At 35.9% G+C, this 18,733-nt stretch overlaps 3 protein-coding genes across 3 annotated transcripts; 2 read left to right on the plus strand and 1 right to left on the minus strand.

The window, feature by feature from the left end:
* The first annotated feature begins 361 nt into the window (after window positions 1–361).
* Window positions 362–5,274, plus strand: LOC122023549 (ultraviolet-B receptor UVR8-like). Its single transcript, XM_042581701.1, has 6 exons — window positions 362–1,283; window positions 1,536–1,745; window positions 1,833–1,943; window positions 3,038–3,406; window positions 3,505–3,612; window positions 4,622–5,274. The coding sequence occupies exons 1-6, from the start codon at window positions 945–947 to the stop codon at window positions 4,961–4,963; spliced, it is 1,479 nt and encodes a 492-aa protein (XP_042437635.1). The 5' UTR covers window positions 362–944; the 3' UTR covers window positions 4,964–5,274.
* Window positions 5,275–5,836: 562 nt separating this feature from the next.
* On the plus strand, window positions 5,837–9,020 carry LOC122024733 (microtubule-associated protein RP/EB family member 1C-like). Its single transcript, XM_042583410.1, has 6 exons — window positions 5,837–6,020; window positions 6,124–6,279; window positions 7,333–7,439; window positions 7,770–7,986; window positions 8,087–8,200; window positions 8,578–9,020. The coding sequence occupies exons 1-6, from the start codon at window positions 5,931–5,933 to the stop codon at window positions 8,893–8,895; spliced, it is 1,002 nt and encodes a 333-aa protein (XP_042439344.1). The 5' UTR covers window positions 5,837–5,930; the 3' UTR covers window positions 8,896–9,020.
* Window positions 9,021–9,321: 301 nt separating this feature from the next.
* On the minus strand, window positions 9,322–18,114 carry LOC122025607 (trafficking protein particle complex subunit 13-like). Its single transcript, XM_042584441.1, has 12 exons — window positions 17,690–18,114; window positions 17,519–17,603; window positions 16,035–16,165; window positions 15,844–15,946; window positions 15,619–15,633; window positions 12,703–12,848; window positions 12,389–12,584; window positions 11,333–11,407; window positions 10,442–10,558; window positions 10,021–10,065; window positions 9,631–9,729; window positions 9,322–9,536 (listed from the first exon to the last, which is right to left on the minus strand). Exons 1-12 carry the CDS (start codon window positions 17,998–18,000, stop codon window positions 9,507–9,509), a joined length of 1,353 nt encoding a protein of 450 aa, XP_042440375.1. The 5' UTR covers window positions 18,001–18,114; the 3' UTR covers window positions 9,322–9,506.
* Window positions 18,115–18,733: the final 619 nt, after the last annotated feature.

Here is an 18,733-nt window from a genome sequence, read left to right on the forward strand (position 1 = left end):
CATCATATTTCGATTTCCATAATTGTATCGTCATCCATCAGTCCGTTTCGTACGACGATATATTAATTTTACCCACCGCTGAGTTCTGACGTCCGACGTGGCACGCGTTCGTCGCTTCTCCCGCCTTAACGTCCGCGACCACTTCAGTTAAAGGCTTTGCTGCGTTTTCCAATGGAAGCGCGACACGTTCGCATCGTCGTCAATCTTAGCGACGAAGCAGCGTCTCCTGGTCTAGAAACATCCAAACGACAGAATGGACGACAAACACGTCGCGAGCGAGGCTGCCCCACCGAACCAACGGCCGCGATGTCTTTACTGGTGCCCACTAAGTGCTCTTCTTACAAAAGACCAAACCACAGGCGAGTGGAAGCCTCGGTCATCAAAAGGGACGCAAAAGAAGGCGGAGGAAGAGCTAAAGAAGCAGAAGGCGAAGGTCGGCGCAAAAGGAGGCGATCCTTTCTGCCCCCTTCCTTAATGCCCTCAATTCGATCCCAATTCGAGTGCGATCTGGCCCTCTTTGGTTTCCCCCTTCGATCCGCGACGTTTTGCTTCGCTTCGATCTGCTTGGGTTCTTCTCCTCGAGTTTTCCATCACTAGGGTTGGAGATTCATCCGCTCTCTGCTTTTGCTTGATTGCTCCTGTCGGTATCCTCTGAATCTTCTGATGCTTCTTGTCCTTGATTCGTCGCCACGATCTGCGAACTTCGATTTCGCCTGCTTTATTTCTTGCATGCTCCTTCCGTTGGACGTTTTCTTAATCTTTCGCTGCTCGTTCCGCCACTTTCGGTTTCCGGATGCTTATGTGGTTTTGTAGCACGCAAAGGGAAGCATCCTTGCGGAGGATTGGTGATTTGTGACAGTGCTAAAAGATTTAAAATTTGGAGTTGGGGAGACGGTAGGGTTCTTATTTTGGTTTGACGGCATCAAGAAAGTGAGAGCCTTCCGATGGCAGACCGCACTCGAGGATTCTGTATTGAAGAGTTGCCTGCACATTTAATTCTGGAGATACTGACGACTGGGCGTTTAAGCGCGGTGGATCTGGCGTGCTTGGAATCAACTTGTAGGCTGTTTGGAGGTTCTCACGGGATTTTCCCTAGCAAATTCCAGTCCATGGTTGAATGTGCCGCATTCTACCTCTGTCAAGCACACTCTTTGTTCAGTTCCCTCCCACTATCTGCACGGAAAAATCTTCTTGACCGCTGTAGTAGGAATTGGAAGAAGGTTCTGAGATTCTTGCAGTCGGTGGAGCGGTCTTCCAATAGCGTGGAGACATCAGCAGGCAATGTATGGCTTCTGTTTTATATGTTGTTGGTATAATTGAGCTAGGATTGTATTGGTTGACGTGGGAGTCCCTTTTTTTTGTCATATTTGAATCATGACATATATAATCTACGTGCTTTGTGATCATCATGGGGGTTAAAAACTTCTGAGCATTTTGTTTTTCATTTAGTAGAAAAATGATGAACTTAACTTTTATTCATGCCATATAACTAAATATGCACGTACCTTTTGCTAAATTGCATTTTCATCATGCAGATTCAGGTAACCACTGGAAAGTATCATACTCTAGTCCTTCATGATTCATCAGTCTTTTCTTGTGGATCTAGTTTATGTGGAGTACTTGGTCACGGCCAAAATACAACCCAATGCACTGCATTCAGCCGTATTAATTTTCCATCTTTCTCTCCTGTTATTCATATATCTGCCTCTCACAACCATGCAGCATTTGTCACACAATCTGGAGAGGTAATTGCTCTATAAAATTGCTAAACTTGATACAACAGTTAATTATTGTTGTTCATTTCTTAACTTGAGCATTTGTTATTCTTCTAGGTGTTCACGTGTGGTGATAATTCTTCATTTTGTTGTGGTCATGGAGAAGTCCGCCGAACCATATTCAGACCTACACTCATTGAAGCACTAAAAGGAATTCCATGCAAGCAGGTATATCTCTGTTGCTCATCGTAGAAAGAGCACCAATATATCATTACACATGCAATCCATACTTCTGACTTCCATGACTCACAAGCAAATAAATGACTTACATCGTAGATTTCTACTAAGATGTGCCCTTCTGAATGGCTTTTCTCAATTTCCAGACTATGGAAGAGAAAAATGTAATATTTAATTTGAGGGGAAGACAATTTTATGCTGGTGGGTTAGCTAAAAGTACATAATAGTTAACAATTTGGTTGTTTGGAAATAATATCCCAACTTTATTTGGTGGATTTACCCGGCAAAACCCTCAATTCCAGCCTTATCTGATCAGTAGGACTAAAGGGAAAAAAAAAAATTTAAGACAGAAAAAGAATAAAATAAGGGGTAATGCAAAACAAGCTTGAATTATTATATTTCAACATAATAAGTAATATTTATTCTATTTGATGTTTTGTAATATTTGTCAAAAAATTCTGTATTATTCTTGCAGAGTTAATAAATATACTCTTGAATAATACAGATTTGAATAAAATATTGTGTATATAATTTATTGACCCCCTTTGTTATTCATTTAATGGAAATTATTATATTTGTGAACTCCTAGAATGATACAGATAGCCAGTCTCAAACAGTAGGGTAACAATGACTCCAATGGTTGTTGTACGCAAAAGTACCGGGACCAACAAAAAATATTTCCAAACCATCTGAAGTCTGCTTTAAATGTAGTCTGTAAGGCTATAATAGCAGTGCATTTGTGCAAGTTTTAACTTGAACAAGATAGATAACAGACGAAGTTGAAAAGGATTCTGTTTGTGCTGATATTATGGAATGTAAAAGATGATCTACTATCATCAAACATTAACATTTAAACTATCATTATTTATGCAAGTACATTACCTTACATATGTGTAACTAGTAGGATGAAGATCCTACCTAGAATAGTGACTGAAAGCGACTAGGTTAGTTTGGCTTGGACACCATATGGTTATAAGATTCCAATTTCTAGATCGTAATATTGACAACCAGGGCTGTTTTATTATTTCTTTAATCTTTCTACGTTGTTATTTGTTTATGATCTTTAACTTGGATTTATTTTTCAGGTTGCCACTGGGTTGAATTTTACCGTGTTTCTTACAGTCCAAGGCCAAGTGTTCACCTGTGGGAGCAATGCACATGGGCAACTTGGTCATGGTGATACCATAGATAGATCAACTCCAAAAATTATTGAATTCTTTGAGGAGCTAGGCCAAGTGTTTCAGGTTGCTGCTGGTGCAAGTTATACATTTTCTGTGACTGAAGATGGAATTGTTCATTCTTTTGGTTCTTGTACCAACTTTTGCCTTGGACATGGAGATCAACATGATGAACTTGTACCCCGTGCCATCCAGTCATTTAAGAGGAGGAATATTCATATATTACGGGTCTCTGCTGGAGATGAGCATGCAGTGGCTCTTGATTCTAGTGGCTTTGTATGTCTGATACGATTGTTATACTAACCTGCAATTGCAAGTTTTTTCCAACTTCCGTGTATATGTTGAAACACTGATTTATCATGCCCATTTTTCAGGTATATACATGGGGTAGAGGCTATTGTGGAGCCTTAGGCCATGGAGAGGAGAATGATAAAACCATTCCGGAGATACTGACAAGTTTAAAGGGTTACCTTGCTGTACAGGTTAATTTATTTTCATCCTTCTATTCCATTTATTCTAAGGACAGAATTTTACTAATATACAGCAAAGGAACTATTTAACATGTGGTGGTCACAAATATACTTGATCATAATAATAACTTAAAAAGAATACAAAAAAATACGAAATCAAATTCTATATTCATATAGGACAGCCTATTAACTTGAAAGATAAAAGAAATAACTTTTGTACAGCTTTTATGCTTACTAAAAGATCTGGACATTTAATCATCTTGATGGATTATTGAACAAAGCAACAAACTGCTAATTTGGTATATTAGTAAAACATTTAAGTTTTTTCGCTTAGTTTGGTTGTCACATCTAATGGGATGATTCTGATATTTTTGTTGTTTCCGTACATTTTTAATCTAGCCCTCATTCTCTCTAGTGGCTATTTCTTCATACTTATCAACACGCCTACATCCACACAAATTGGTTGCAAGTAATTGAGTTGTTTATTTTCTATTTGGTGCACTTTTTCTAGATTGAATTTCAACTATTAATTTATTTGTCTTTTTTTTTTTTTGCCCCATTGATATTCAAACGATCAACTTTTGCAAGCAACACCTTAAAAATTAAAATACTTGGTTGATGTATATTTTGCAATTCTTCGTGTGTTTCTTTACAACAAAGTAATTGAACTTCTTGCTAAACACTCTTCATGTATTTACAATAATTGGACAAATGAGAAAACACGAAATAAATTGGTGAACAAGGAAATGAGATTCCTTGTTTACGTTATTCCAAATCCTCCCATTTATTTCCACCAAAGAAGTAGGGTGAATTTGGGTGAGAAGGATGTGAGCTTTTAAGTAAACACCAATGACATTCTTCTTCCCCTTTGATTCTATCCAAGGAATATCATCTTCCATTCTTTTTTTTTTCTTTTTCTTTTTCTTTTTTGACTTATACTGCATCCTTTTTTCCCTGTTTCTTTTACTATCCCTTTGAAGTACACCACATTGAAAACAATTATTCTCCTGGATACTTGCAGGTGTGCGCAAGGAAAAGAAAAACTTTCGTGCTTACTGATGAAGGTTCTGTTTTTGCATTTGGATGGATGGGTTTTGGTAGCTTAGGCTTTTCTGATAGAGGAAGCTCCGACAAGGTCATGAAACCACGGATGCTCGATAACTTGAGGTCCCAATATGTATCCCAGATCAGTACTGGACTCTACCACACAGTTGGTGTCACAAATAGGGGTCTAGTATTTGGCTTCGGGGACAATGAAAGGGCGCAGCTCGGCCATGAACAGATGCGAGGTTCCTTAAAACCAACCGAAATAGTGGTTCAGAGGACGATGGATGATATAGCCATAGCAGCACCAAGTGGTTGAAGACGATGATGCATTTTCCTTTTTTCTAGGTTTTTGTCTGTGTGCCTACATTTCGTTTAGCTTACAAGAACGTCAAGATTGCCTTTTTCTTCCAAAAGTAGCGGTGTTACGGATCATATCCGATGGCGTTTGTCAGCCAAGTTACCATGAACAAGTGTGTGTAGTCTGCTATTAAACACTTTTCCATTTCTCATTAATTTGTCAAAGTTGTGTAATATATAAGTATTGCAGGATCGATTGCTCGATCTTGGTATCTGTAACGTTCTTCCTCTTTGCAATAAGAATGTAGAATTGAAAATTACTAGACTAAATTGTCGAATGTGAATGGTGTTAGATTCTATTAATGATAAAATGTTTCTGTTGTTGTTGTTGTGCGAATGGACCTCACCTCAATTTTAGTTCGACTTTTCCCCTTAAATGGTCGGTAACTTTTGCAAAATGGGAATTAAATTTAGCTAGCACCCATAAATTAAGTCGGTGTATTTTGTCAGGGAAATAGTTAAATTTGGAGGAAATCACAATGTTTAATCCTTTTTAATATTTGTTATACGAATTTAAATTTATATATGGACGCAATGTTAGATAGCCATCTAACTAACGAAATGATTTAATCAAATCTGAAATATAATTGAGATAAATTTTAAAAGTGACATAATACAAATTAAATAAATAAACAAATTACTATAATTATTTTTTAAAAAAATATTTATTAATAATTTTATATCATAAAAATTAATGCTAAATCTTATAAATTCATAATATAATCATTTTTATACCTATTTAATGTAATATTTAATCTATTCATGACGCGATTAAGAGAAGCATGGATTAGTAACTAACCCAAGTATTTCATCTCTGGCAGTCGAACTCCCACTCCATCAGTTCAGAACCCCAAAATCCCGCCCATCACTTCACCCTCAAGAAGATCGACCGATCGAAGGCGCAATAGCAATTAACCAGCATTGGAATGATGAATTCGGAGTTCATCTTGGGGCGGAATGAGGTCCTGCCGTGGATCAACTCCGCCCTCCATCTCGCCCTCACCCAACTCGAAGAGGCATTGTTTTCTTTAATTTCTCCGATCGATTCGAGTAGCTAGGTTTCGAAAAGATTCCGCCTGAATCGTGATCTGGGATTTTTTTTTTCTTCTTCTTCTTCAGGTGGCGTCGGGGGCGGTGCAGTGCCAGCTGATGGATGCCGTGCACCCGGGGATGGTGCCGATGTACAAGGTGAACTTTGATGCCAAGAACGAGTACGAGATGATCCAGAACTACAAGGTCCTTCAGGATGTCTTTGATAAGCTCAATATCACCAAGGTCTTTCCTTCTCTGTCTTTGCGCGTTTCTTTGTTTTCTTTACCCCTGCTTTCTTTCGATAGATCAATGCTGTTGTTGAATGCATTTCGTAGTTTTAAGGTTTGGTGTTCTTGTTTTTCTTACTTCATTGATTACTTTCGAGGATTTTTATGTGTCAAGCCAAGGCGAACAGATAGTCATGATATATCCGTAAAGCTAAATGCAAGAGATCAAAACCTCGCTAGCTATTTCCATGTATAAGTGTGTGCAGTCTGCTATTTTTCATCGGTGAAAGAAAAATATTTCCATGTATAAAGTACGACTTTGAAGGCACATTTCACATATTTAGGGCTTCACTGTAGTTTCGATCTAAGAGAAATTGATTCTTTGATGGTGATCATCCAATTCATACCAGGTCAGAGTATCATTTCACACCCTTTTATCCGTCACAAGGATATCTGCAAGCCTTGAGAGTGCATCTTATCGAATGATCTTACCACATCTTAAGGGTTCTAATTTTTCACAGAGGTATCCAGTAGAAATAATGCTACTTAGAACATTGTCTTGCTCAGAAGTTTCAACTTGGACAGAACTCCCTGAAGTTTCCGCCTTGTGTACTTTTTTAGAAGCAAACACGCTTGAACACCGTATAGCTTGGTTCGGCTTGGCTTGTTTATAGTCCTATTAATATTTTGTGTGAAGGAATTCTTAATTTTTGGACGTTGTCGGAGGAATCCTCATTTGAAGTTAAATACCCTTTGAATCTTTTGAGATCTATGTTTAATTATCTGCAATTGAAATTAATCTATATTTTCTATTTAGCTCTTCATAATAGTCAGAAATGGTGAAGTAATGTAGTGTGTTCAGTTTAAACAGCATTTTTTTTTCTTTTAAGAAAATGTTGCACTTCACATACTGAATTCAGTAAATGTATGTTATTGCACAACATGATTTGTTATCTAACTCCTTGTACCCTTTTTCTATTAATGAAATGAACAACTACAGAACGATTCTTATCCTGTCCTTTTAAGAGATTGGCGAGGTTAAACTAAATCCATTTTTCCATCTCATTAGCAAATCGAAGTAAACAAGCTCATTAAAGGAAGGCCCTTGGATAATTTGGAGTTCATGCAGTGGATGAAGAGCTACTGTAGTTCTGTCAATGGTGGCAACATGAACAAGTAATTTCTGGACATCTTGTTTTGCTGATACCAAACTAATTTTATTGATTTGCAGGAAGAAGGCCTTATGGATAATATGCCAAAATTGTTTGGTTAATAGACATCATTTTGGAAGTTCAGTTATCCTTCTCTGATTGACATGTTCCTTTCGTGTTCACTTCTGAAAATAAGAAAAGTGTCATTTTGTCGGAAAAATTAGTGATCATTGTTCTTATTTTAAGTCATTGTTCTGAAAATTGTGGCCTGAGTTTCCTAAGCTTTGTGTGTGTTTGGCCGTGGACATTCATAACTAAAACCTCTCTTGTGAATCTGACCATTCTTTTTTTACAGCTACAACGCTGTGGAGAGAAGGGAAGCGTGCAAAGGAGGCAAAGAAACAAGCAAGAAAGCAGCAACCGCTCAACCATCGTCCAAATCTCCCTCTTCTGCCCCAAAAGCTCAACCTCCGTCCCGTTCCACAAAGAGAAGCGACCGCCATGCAGGAAATAGGCCACGGAGAGCCCCGAGACTTCTCAGCGCTGATGTTTGTGATGCCTTAAATGATCTAGTGAGTAAAGAAGCACAATTTTTTTTTTTCTGTTTATTTATCTCCTAGATTACTCTAAAACTCCAATGTGTTATTAAATGGACGTTGCAAAATGATGTAGCTCAGGAGGCTGAAGCTCTTGGTGTATAGGCTTCAGAAAGAGAGAGCCTTCTACTCTGGGAAGCTGAGAGACATTGAAATCCTGTGCCAGAACCCCGAGATGGAGCATCTACCAGTAGGTGCAACTCTCCCTCTGATAATTGAAATTATTGATTGATACTTATCTGTGGATATTTCACATCTTTTTTTTCAGTCTTATTTCTCAGAAAATAAAATTTGAAAATAATTATAGAAAAATCTTTTCAAGAAATTTCTCTATTAGTTTTCTAACGACCATCATCGTTCATCTAACGGAATAATCGCTTTGATGAATATCTCATACATGTGTCGCGGTTGCCTTTTCGTCGTTGATACTTTTGCAAGTGAAAAGGAAGTTTTAGGCATCTTGACGATAACGTATATGGGTATCTATATCTTGTAATAGGAATAATTCGTCCTGAAAATGTGAGATTTAACACGATGAATAATCAATCCATGGTTGTGCTGCTGCAGATTGTAGGTGCCATCCAGAAGATACTGACCGCTGCAGATGAGAGTTCGTCATCGCCGGTCGTAGCGGAAGCAGAGGCCACGGCGGCAGCGCGACGGCAGCTACAAACTACTGAAGCAGCGCCGCGCACTCTCAGTCCAATCCCTGAGGAGACATCTGAGGAGGAGGAGACATCTGAAGAGGAGAAGCCGGAGCCGAAGGCGAAGCAGGAGATGCTGAAGAAGAGGAAGAATGTTTGCACGCTGGATGTTAAAATGGCGGCCAGCTCTACGCTGTCCCCGAGGCGAAGGCTCTCCGGCAGCTCCGACGTCCACAGCTAGCTGTTGATTGCTCCTTCAACAATCCGTTCAACAATTTGTTTGGTAAGCTTTTTGAATAGAGACGGGAGAGACCACTCCTGATGTCCAGAAGCTGGTCGCCAATGTATAACTTCGAAGACATTAGCCTTACGGTTACTGGATAACTTTTTGAGCAATTTCATTTTAGTCCTGGAAGTTTACCTTCATTTTAAAATGGCACATGATTTTGAAATAGTCAAAATGCCTAATGAACTTTTTAGTTATTCTTTAATAATTTTTAAATTGTCAAATTCAAATGATCAGCGTATTATTTTATCCCTACTCGTTTAATGCCCTGCCTAATTCACTGAACCGAATTCATTAGTCATTCTGCACGATTTCACTTTTCTACCATTTAACAGTGTTAACATTAAGAACAATGCAAATTTAACTTATTTTGAGCACAGGTAACGATAAATTGAAAAGTAAATACTATAATCAAGCTTTAAATTACATTTTCACGTGAAGCGAATATTCAGACAAACTTTTTAAGTTCTGTTGCAAAAATTTATCCTTCATGCAACAAAGATACAACTCTCGATCAAACTGCAATGTGTTGCTTTTTCACGAGTAATCATGAGAAAAAAAATGTCTCAAGTCGTCGTCGTCGTATCAACAAAGATCTGCGTTCCCATGAAAGAAAGTACAAACTATAAGCAATATATATCTGCGGTTAAGAAAGGAATGCACAAAAAAAAAAAAAAACAGAAAAATTACCTCCACGTCAGGCAATGGATCATACAGTTTCTTCTCTCGAACATCAAATATTGTAATTCCAGAAATTTTCTGGACACCCAATCCAGTAGCGATCAAGTTCTGTTTGACAATTATAAATTCAAGTCAGCTTAAATATGTCTCTTACAGTTCATTGAATTGATTAAAATAGGAAAAAAACAAAAACAATTGCATCGCTCAGTTTACCATCTCTAACATAGGTGAATTAACAGTGTTAATAATTAGACGTTAAATGATTAAAGTTTGAGAAGCCTAAGGGGTATATTGATGATTTAAAGTTCTGAAATAGATATTGTTTTTTGAAAGGGTAAACTTCAGGTGGCAAAATGAAAATTCATAAAAAAAAAAATTTATACATTTCCGATCTCTTACCAAGTCGAAGATGTTTGAATTGGAAGCTTCTAATGGCGGAAGCACCTGTGGTAAAATACAATAAAGTAAAATCATAACCATTAGCAAAGTATTATGTCAATGAATACATTACGTTAAGAATGTATGGTCATATCTTATATTAGTCAATATAAAAATTCATATCTAATTGATAAAATATCCGACTAATTATTTATTTCTTTTCATTAATGAAAGTAGAACGAGCAATAAAAAATTGTCATATATTTTTAAAATAATCATTACCATCAAAAACAAAATTGACATATAAATCTCATATCCTTCATGGTTTCTCGCTCTCTAAGCAGAAATGCACAGAGATTTGGAGACCGATTGTCAATATTTTACAATTTAAAAAAAAACACAAAATAACATATTTTGCCAACCATGGTTGCAAGTTACTTACCAACTTTTGGATTCCATTAACCATGACAAACTTTTCATCATTAGAAATGCCTGGAGATGTAAAAACTTCAAATGGGCCCAGAGTTCTATCTGTCTGATTTGTGATAGATAGATGAACCTGAAGAAATCCAACATAAAAGTTAAGAATATATGGAAAGAACTTGTAGAAGATAGTGAACAGATTATTAGCATCTCATTGCTGAAAAGTGTAGAACATGCATTTTTAGAGGCGCCAATACTTCTCTTTTCAGACAAGTTTTCTAAGTTATTTTCCAATTTATATTAATAAACTAGACAAACACTAGATTGATTCATCTTCATTTCTGAAACAACTCGGCTAAAGGTCCTAAAGCACAGTTCTACTCACAAAGAGGATAGTGGATCATTGACAGGGAAATTAAGATCAATAAATTATCTACCAAGTGGAGACAAAGAACCTATTCGTATCAAGTCGTCAAATTTATAAGGAATGCACTAAGGTGGAAAATTATACACAATGACGTTGTAATAACAATCTTCTAGACTAACATAAGAAGAGTACAACGTCGATAATTATTTACCCCATGATGTATATAACATCCATAGACTTCTCTCATTAAGGTGACTCATCTGAAGACATCCTACCGTAGTGATTGCACGGAAAAGTAATTGGGCATTGCATTAAAAACAACTCCATGCTAGGATAAAAGCAAATAGGTTGATGATACCATTTACAGGTAAAGCCACAATACATTCACCATAAGGTCACAATGCTAGGATTAAGCAATAAAACTTTCCACGAGATAAGACCTTTATTCAAGATAAATGCAAAGCCATCTCAAAATTTAAGAATCATGGATAGTAGCATAAGCATAGTTATGTCCATATGAACAAAGGGGCAACAGATCCGTACCTGAAATGGTCTCTCCAAAATGATAATGGGCGGAATATCAAGCATCTGCAACTCAATGTCCTTCTGAGTAATAGGCTGTTCAGACGAATTTCAAAAAAATATAATCCTCTCTCTTTATATGGATATAGTTATTTTGCAGCAACAGAGACAAAAATTAACTATCCCTAAACACATTCCAAACTTAGAAAATGCCCATTGATAACTAGGACAAAAATCTGAGTAGGTCTTACAACTTGATTAAAAAAATAATACACGAGAAATTAAAAATAATTATTCAAGAAGGCAACAAGTACTTTTAATACTGTTGATCCTTTGCATGGAAAAGAAGATTTTGTTAAGATTGCAATTATAAAGCTTCAAAAATTGAAGACTGGTATTATGGATATTTAAGTGTAGTTGAACAGTTAAAACATTTGGAAAAGCTACATAAAGTTGTAAGATTGCAAATAAAACATGACCTCAGAGAGATGGAGTTCATTTTGAAGCAATTTGAAACAAATAGTGAATCCTACAAAGTTTATGTGGTTTCTTAGTAACAGCACTCCGTTTTCAACTCAGATCAAGATGTTGGAACTTAGTAAAAGAAAGTTAAAGATACTAGGAGTTAAAGATAATTTGCTAAGTAACCACACGTGCAACCTAGTAATTACTAGGAGTTAAAGATACTCTATAACTCCATTATTTGAGATCAAATTATCACTAAAAATTGCATTCATGTTACCATAAAAGAAAGTCTCAAAACAAAAATTTCTGCTTTATAAGATTAAATTAACCTGGCACATCCCGGTACTAAAAGTTAAATGATAGATATTATCAGTAATCTTGACAAAATAATAAGATCTGAAGGACCAATTTGAAGAAGTTTTTGTTATGAACCATAGAAGGAATCTCAACTAAAGAATATAATTCCTAATTAAATTCTTTCTTGCTATTTTCTGAGTAATATGAACAAATATATCAAGATTTATAGAAGGAATTGCAACTAAAGAAATACTTTTTCTAATTTCTAAAAATATTAATAGCTAGTTAGCACATAGGAAGGTTGTGATGTACTACAGTGCCATAGATTTGCTGAGTCTGGAGTCGACCAGGTTCACCCAAGTTCATTCGCCATGTTATTTGAAATTTACCAAGAATACTGCTTCCATCAACCTTCGATTGTCCAAATTCTTCAATTGTGGACTTTATTACATAAAGATAGTTGTATATTCCACCTCCAGCTCTGATTAGAACAGGTGGCTTAAGTAATCCTCTGCATGAGATTGAGATTCAAGTAGAACTTCGTGAGAGCAATAAACAACAAGGTGAAATACAATCTTGTATTAGGAAGATTCAAGGATCATAGGAAACTTCTATAAATGTTGAATCACCTTGTCTCAGAGTTAGCTTCGGCAGAATATTCACTAGTTTCCAACCTTGTTGCAGTCCATTGTTGTGAAGGTTCAAATTCAACTTGATCCATGTAAAGATTTGACTTTGTGTGATTCTCTATGCATGCCTCCAAATATGTATTATCCTAAAACTGAGAATGTGAGATAAACATATTGCAAACCTGAGTTATCTCATTTGATAGGACAGAAAAATCTGATCTTCTTGTAGCATCATTAGAATACGTGAAGATTACATAAACTAAACCAAATTTTCTATTCAAAGGAAGAATTGGTGTAAAAGGCAAATCTATGTTATGGAAAGATAAATCACAAATGGTGGCAAAAGTTTTTTAGTTAATGCAGAATCAATGTATTTATTTTACTATGAATGATCGAAAAAGGTTGAAACCTGCAAATAATAGTTTTAACTTTTAAGATCATGGTTAACTTGCAAGACACACAGTTGCAGTGATAAATTTGAGCCTTGGAGAAAATAAAAATTGTGATAATTATCATAAGCATGAAACAAAATAGTTAAAGAGGAAGTGAATTTATCAACAAACTAGACCTATAGCCTTTCAGATGTTTGCATATCTCATATATTTCAATGCAATGTTGTGTATAGAGCAAGTGGTGGTAGAGTGAACTAAGATAGACAGCCAATAGCTGGTGGATGCTAAGTGATCAATAGCTAGCATGCTCTCTGAAACCAACATCACCAATAATGAACTCAATGGATTTAATTTAGTAAAGATGCAAATAAAAAATAGCACCAACAAGGTTTATATGTGAGTAGTAATTATATTTGCTATAGGTTAGTCCCACATAGGGTATTCAGTTATAAAGCTTCATGCTCAAGTATTATATACGATCATTATCATATTTTTGGCTACATAGATCTTATCCCTCCATTGAGATCTATGCAATGTTACAAAATTAAAATTAATTAAATAACCTTTTATTAGTGACACAAAATTTCTAGGATAACTCTATCCCTCTTACAACTTCCACTCTAATTGATTTAACTCTTCTAACTAGACAACTATTAATCGTATTTAAATATGTCTATATTATTCATTTCAACCCATTTTATCTCATTTTATCATATGTTGGAGTTATACCTAATTGCTCTTAAATATAAATAAAAGGAAATTTATCAATTAAATGGTCAAGTTTAGACTCCAAAGCCTTTGAAGCTACGCAAACTATGGATGGAACAGTGTGTTCTTTCTATAAAAATTGCATTTGACATCAATTCCTCATTATGTGTAATACTGTAATGTTTCAAAGTCATATGAAGCAACAAACTGAGTCTTAGTAGTTAGTTCAACAAAGAAATAAAAAAAAAAATGGTATAACCCAGCATTTGCCTAGGAAAAAAAAAATCCACTATAGGGAGAACATTCAATACAACAACAACAATCAAGCCTTTTCCTACTAGGTGGGGTCGGCTATATGGATCCTTTTACGCCATTGAACTCTATCTCCAACTATATCAACATCTATATTTAAATAAATTTTATCTTGTTTTATTGTTGCTAACAAAGTCTTTTTTTGGTCTTCCTCTTCCTCTTTTGATATGCGTGTTTGTCATAGTTTCACATCGCCTAACTGAGCATTTATTAGTCGTTTAAGTACATACCCATACCATCTTAAACGCGTCTCTCGGAGATTTTCCCTCAATAGATGTAACACTGACTTTCTCTCTAATGCTCTAATTTCTTATTCTGTCCATTCTCGTATGTTTATACATCCACCTTAACATCTTCATCTCTGCAACTCTCATCTTACATGTGCTCGAGTCATAGTCCAACATTCAACTTCATATAACATAGCAGGTCTAACTGCGGTTTTGTAGAATTTTCCTTTAAATTTTAGTAATATTTTACGGTCATATAAAACACCCGACGCTCTTCTCCATTTCAATCATCCTGCTTATATTTTATGTAAGACATCTCTCTCAATCCCTCCATCATTTTACAAAAATAATCCTAAATATCTAAAGCTCTCGGTTCCGAGTAACACGTCATCTCCTATCTTAACAATTGTCTTATAATATTTAATATTGCTAAGTATAAATTTCATATATTCTGTATTTATTCTATTAAGCCTAAAGTCTTTCCCTTCCATTATTTTCCGTCAAGATTCTAGTTTAGCATTTACTCCTTTACATGTTTCATCTACCAAAACAATATCATTTGCAAACAACATACAGCACGTTACTGTCTTTAATATGCGCAGTGAGTTCGTCCATAATTAATGTAAAAAGATAGAGACTTATAGCTGATCCTTGACGTAACCCTATCTTTACTAGAAATGCTTCAGTTACTCCGCCTGAAGTCTTTACTCTAGTCATTACATCCTTGTACATATCCTTAATTAGTTCAATATATATTATGCTAATACTTTTCTTTTCTTGAATTCTTCATATAATTTCTCTTGGGACTCTATCATAAACTTTTTCTAAGTCAATTAATGTCATGTGTAGATCTCATTTTTGCTTCCGATATTTTTCAATTAATTGTCTAAAAAATGTCAAGATGTATAACTTCTATTGTCGGCCTCCCAGGCATAAACCTAAAATGATTTTCGGTCACCAGGGTCGCTTTCCTTAATCTTTTTTCTATTACTTTTTCCCAAAGTTCCATGGTATGACTTATTAGTTTAATACCCCTATAGTTTGCACAATTTTGTATGTCTCCCTTGTTCTTATATAAAGAAACTAGAGTACTTATCCTTCATTATCAGACATTTTTTTCGTTTTCAATATCATGTTAAATAATTTGTAAGTTATTCAATACCTTGTTTCCCTAGGGAGGGCATCCAATCTTAAGATATAATTCAAAAGGGAATCAAAGGAAAATGCAGCAACTTACAATAAGTTATTGTGGTAAAAAACCACAGAAAAAAACATACCTTGACTGTGCGAACCTGAAAAGAAAAACAGAAGAGAACATGTCATTTTAAAAAATTAAGAGAACATGGCATAAAGATATTAAGATCCAGAGTATTGAACAAAAGTAAGTGACAGAAAACAGATCTTTGGAATTCCCTTTTAGCTAAAGATTAATCAGCAAGCAGAATCCATAATAACAGTACTCAACATACTAATGACAGCAATGAAATAGTAGGTTAGAATACCTTTGTTCTAACTGAAAGTGGATTGTTAACAATAAATTTAAAAAACTGAGGAAGATATTTACGCTCGCTGTCACCATCATTGTACAGAGCAGTACAAACAAGCCTAAAATTTGGTGCAAGAAGAACCAGTTAAAAAATGTTATTATTAGTGTTTTCATCAAATTGTGGCAAGTAAAAACATAGTAACATACGTGTGAGGCCCCAATTCTTTAACATCATGCTCTACAATGAAATCATATCTGCCACCAGAACGTATTGATTCAACAGGTGATTTAGACGTATCCAAAAGCAGAATCCTTTGCCTTTCCGTTTGAATTTCTGCCTGGGAATTACAAATTATTACTTGTCAAGGCTCAAAACTCGATTAGTAAAACATATATACAGAAAAACTAATAATATCGTGCAAAATTCCGACACAGTTGGAAGACTATCTTCATTGCGTTACTTTTGTACTAGTTTTACATTTTTATACTCAATCAACCAACCACACAAACTATCATTACAAAAGCCCAAAACATTATATTTCTTTGTCAGAAAAGTGCTTAACACAAGATGGAAATCAAATTCGATCTCCCAAATAAATTAAACTTCCACTAGTTGTTTTCGGTGCTTTCATTTCAGTACTATGTCTCTTGTAGCACAAATGCTAAAAATTAACTCAACTGCATCTATGTACATCATATGGTAGATTTTGCATGCACCCTTGTAATTTACTGTCATTCCATTCATCCCATATTTTTCTAAATTCTCCACTTTAGCAGAGAATATGACATTTAGTCTTTATATAAGTTGATATGCACAATACACATATATATGTGCAAAATATGACATTTAGTCTACTTTCGGGATATAGGTTCAGAAGCTAGGGCTGGTTCAACCTACCTTGGCCTCTTACTTATTAATCTAGTAGCGGGTACCATGTAGAGTTACCCTGACACTCGTCCTAAAGAGCTGATGCTGTCTAATATTTGATTATGTTTGGTAATTCCGAATGAAGAACTGAGAATAAAATTACTTAGATGATATAATATGTGTATTTACTTATTAGAATTAATTAATCAAATTATGCACTAGAGTGGATATTTTAGAAAAAATGGTGGAGTACATGGACCAATAAACTGCAAAGGGTGCATATACAATTTAATGTATAATTTTGCTACTCCAGCAAGTCAGCATCTTTAACAGCTTTCTGTCTATCTTCAATAAAAGATTACATGTTTTTCCTTTGAATTGTACTAGAATTCACTGGTCCTAGCAAACCCTGATTCCATCCTGTTGCAACTGATACATTGAAGACAGCAGTTAGAAACCTACTACTAGGAAATACAAATACCATTCAGCATGTCCAACAAGATTTCTACATGCTTCCTTCCGTTAATGTTCGCGAAAGTAGTACTTTACATTTCTTCAGAAAACAACAGTGTGAATCCCAGAGAGAAATTACAGGGTGCAAAACAACACCTTTCGGTACATGTTCAATTGTTCATCCAAACTTCCCCGTTGAAATATTTGTTGATATCCATGCTTAAAACTGTAACTAGGTAAAAGTAAAGAAAACAATAGAGTAAAGGTTTCCAATAATCCTACAGCAATGTGGATAAAATGTGAACAATTAGACAAAGAACACCTGCTGTAAAATCCACTTCGGCAGAGACAAAAGACCAGAACAAATCACCTTAATGATCACGTCCCGTGCTTCGAATTTAGAGCTGTTATTGACGCTGATGTAGCTCGAGAACGTCTCGCCCAAATAAATATTTCTACAAACAGAACAAAGACGAACACAGAGATCAAGATCAGCGCCCAACTTAATTAGAGCTGCAGAAAGACACGCCAATGGTCGGACCCGAATGATTGAGGGACGATAAGGAGGCCGGAGAGGGCCATGGCGTCGACAGGGTTACGGATCTGGAATCGATCCCGGAATGTGAAGTCGCTATTGGCAACGGCGTCCGGGGTGGAAGGGTCGGAGATCCGGAGAAGATCGTCGGGCGGGAGGCTGGGATCTACGAGGATGTCCTCGGCGGCTAGGAGGTCTAGGGGATCGAGGAGGCGGAGGACGGCTTCCTCGGCCTGGAAGGAGGGACGGCAGAGTCGCATGACGCGGAAGGCGAGGGAGTGGTTGGACGGCGACCCGCCCTGGAGTTGTCCGGACATCGACGCAGAGTACGACGCCGGCGACGGCGACGATGGAGGGAGCTCAGATAGACGAAGGGTTTACCTGACGGAAAAGCGGAAACTAATATCGTAGGCAATTTAGCATGTAAGTATCTAAACCTTTAAAAATTGAAACGAGCCCCATATCCAGGTTCACCCCATTTCACAAAAAAAAAAAAATGCACTCACAATTTATAAATCAATTTAATATACTCAAAAGTATTTTAAATTAAATTTGTGCGTGTTATTATTTCTAGCAACGACTTCTTATACAACATTACCTTCACAATGCCTGAGCTACATACTTGGTGATAAAAGATGGATATGTTCATCTTAATGTCCCGTTAATTCATCCTAAAATCAACACAAAAAAAATAAATCATAAACGACTACTAACCTTTAAAATAGTAAACCCAAACTACCTACCTGAGTCGTGTTAGGATTCACTTATCCATTCAAATTTATTTGATGGGTTAATTAAGGGAGGACGTCCTCCACCACCTCCAGACTAATTGGACCAAAATTATTAAAATAGTATCAAAATCAGTGACATAATTTATGAAATAAAATTTGATTGCAATACAAGTTTTTAAATAATTTATTTGACAAAACAAAAAAAAAAAAGTGATACGATCCATTTTCATAATTGTGTTGTGTTATTTCTTCAGCATTTTCATAATTGTGGAGAACGTTGCAGCATTCTCCTTGTTTTCAAACCTTATTTTATTATCAA

This window comes from Zingiber officinale, chromosome 9B (genome assembly GCF_018446385.1).
Source record: "Zingiber officinale cultivar Zhangliang chromosome 9B, Zo_v1.1, whole genome shotgun sequence".
NCBI lineage: Eukaryota > Viridiplantae > Streptophyta > Magnoliopsida > Zingiberales > Zingiberaceae > Zingiber > Zingiber officinale.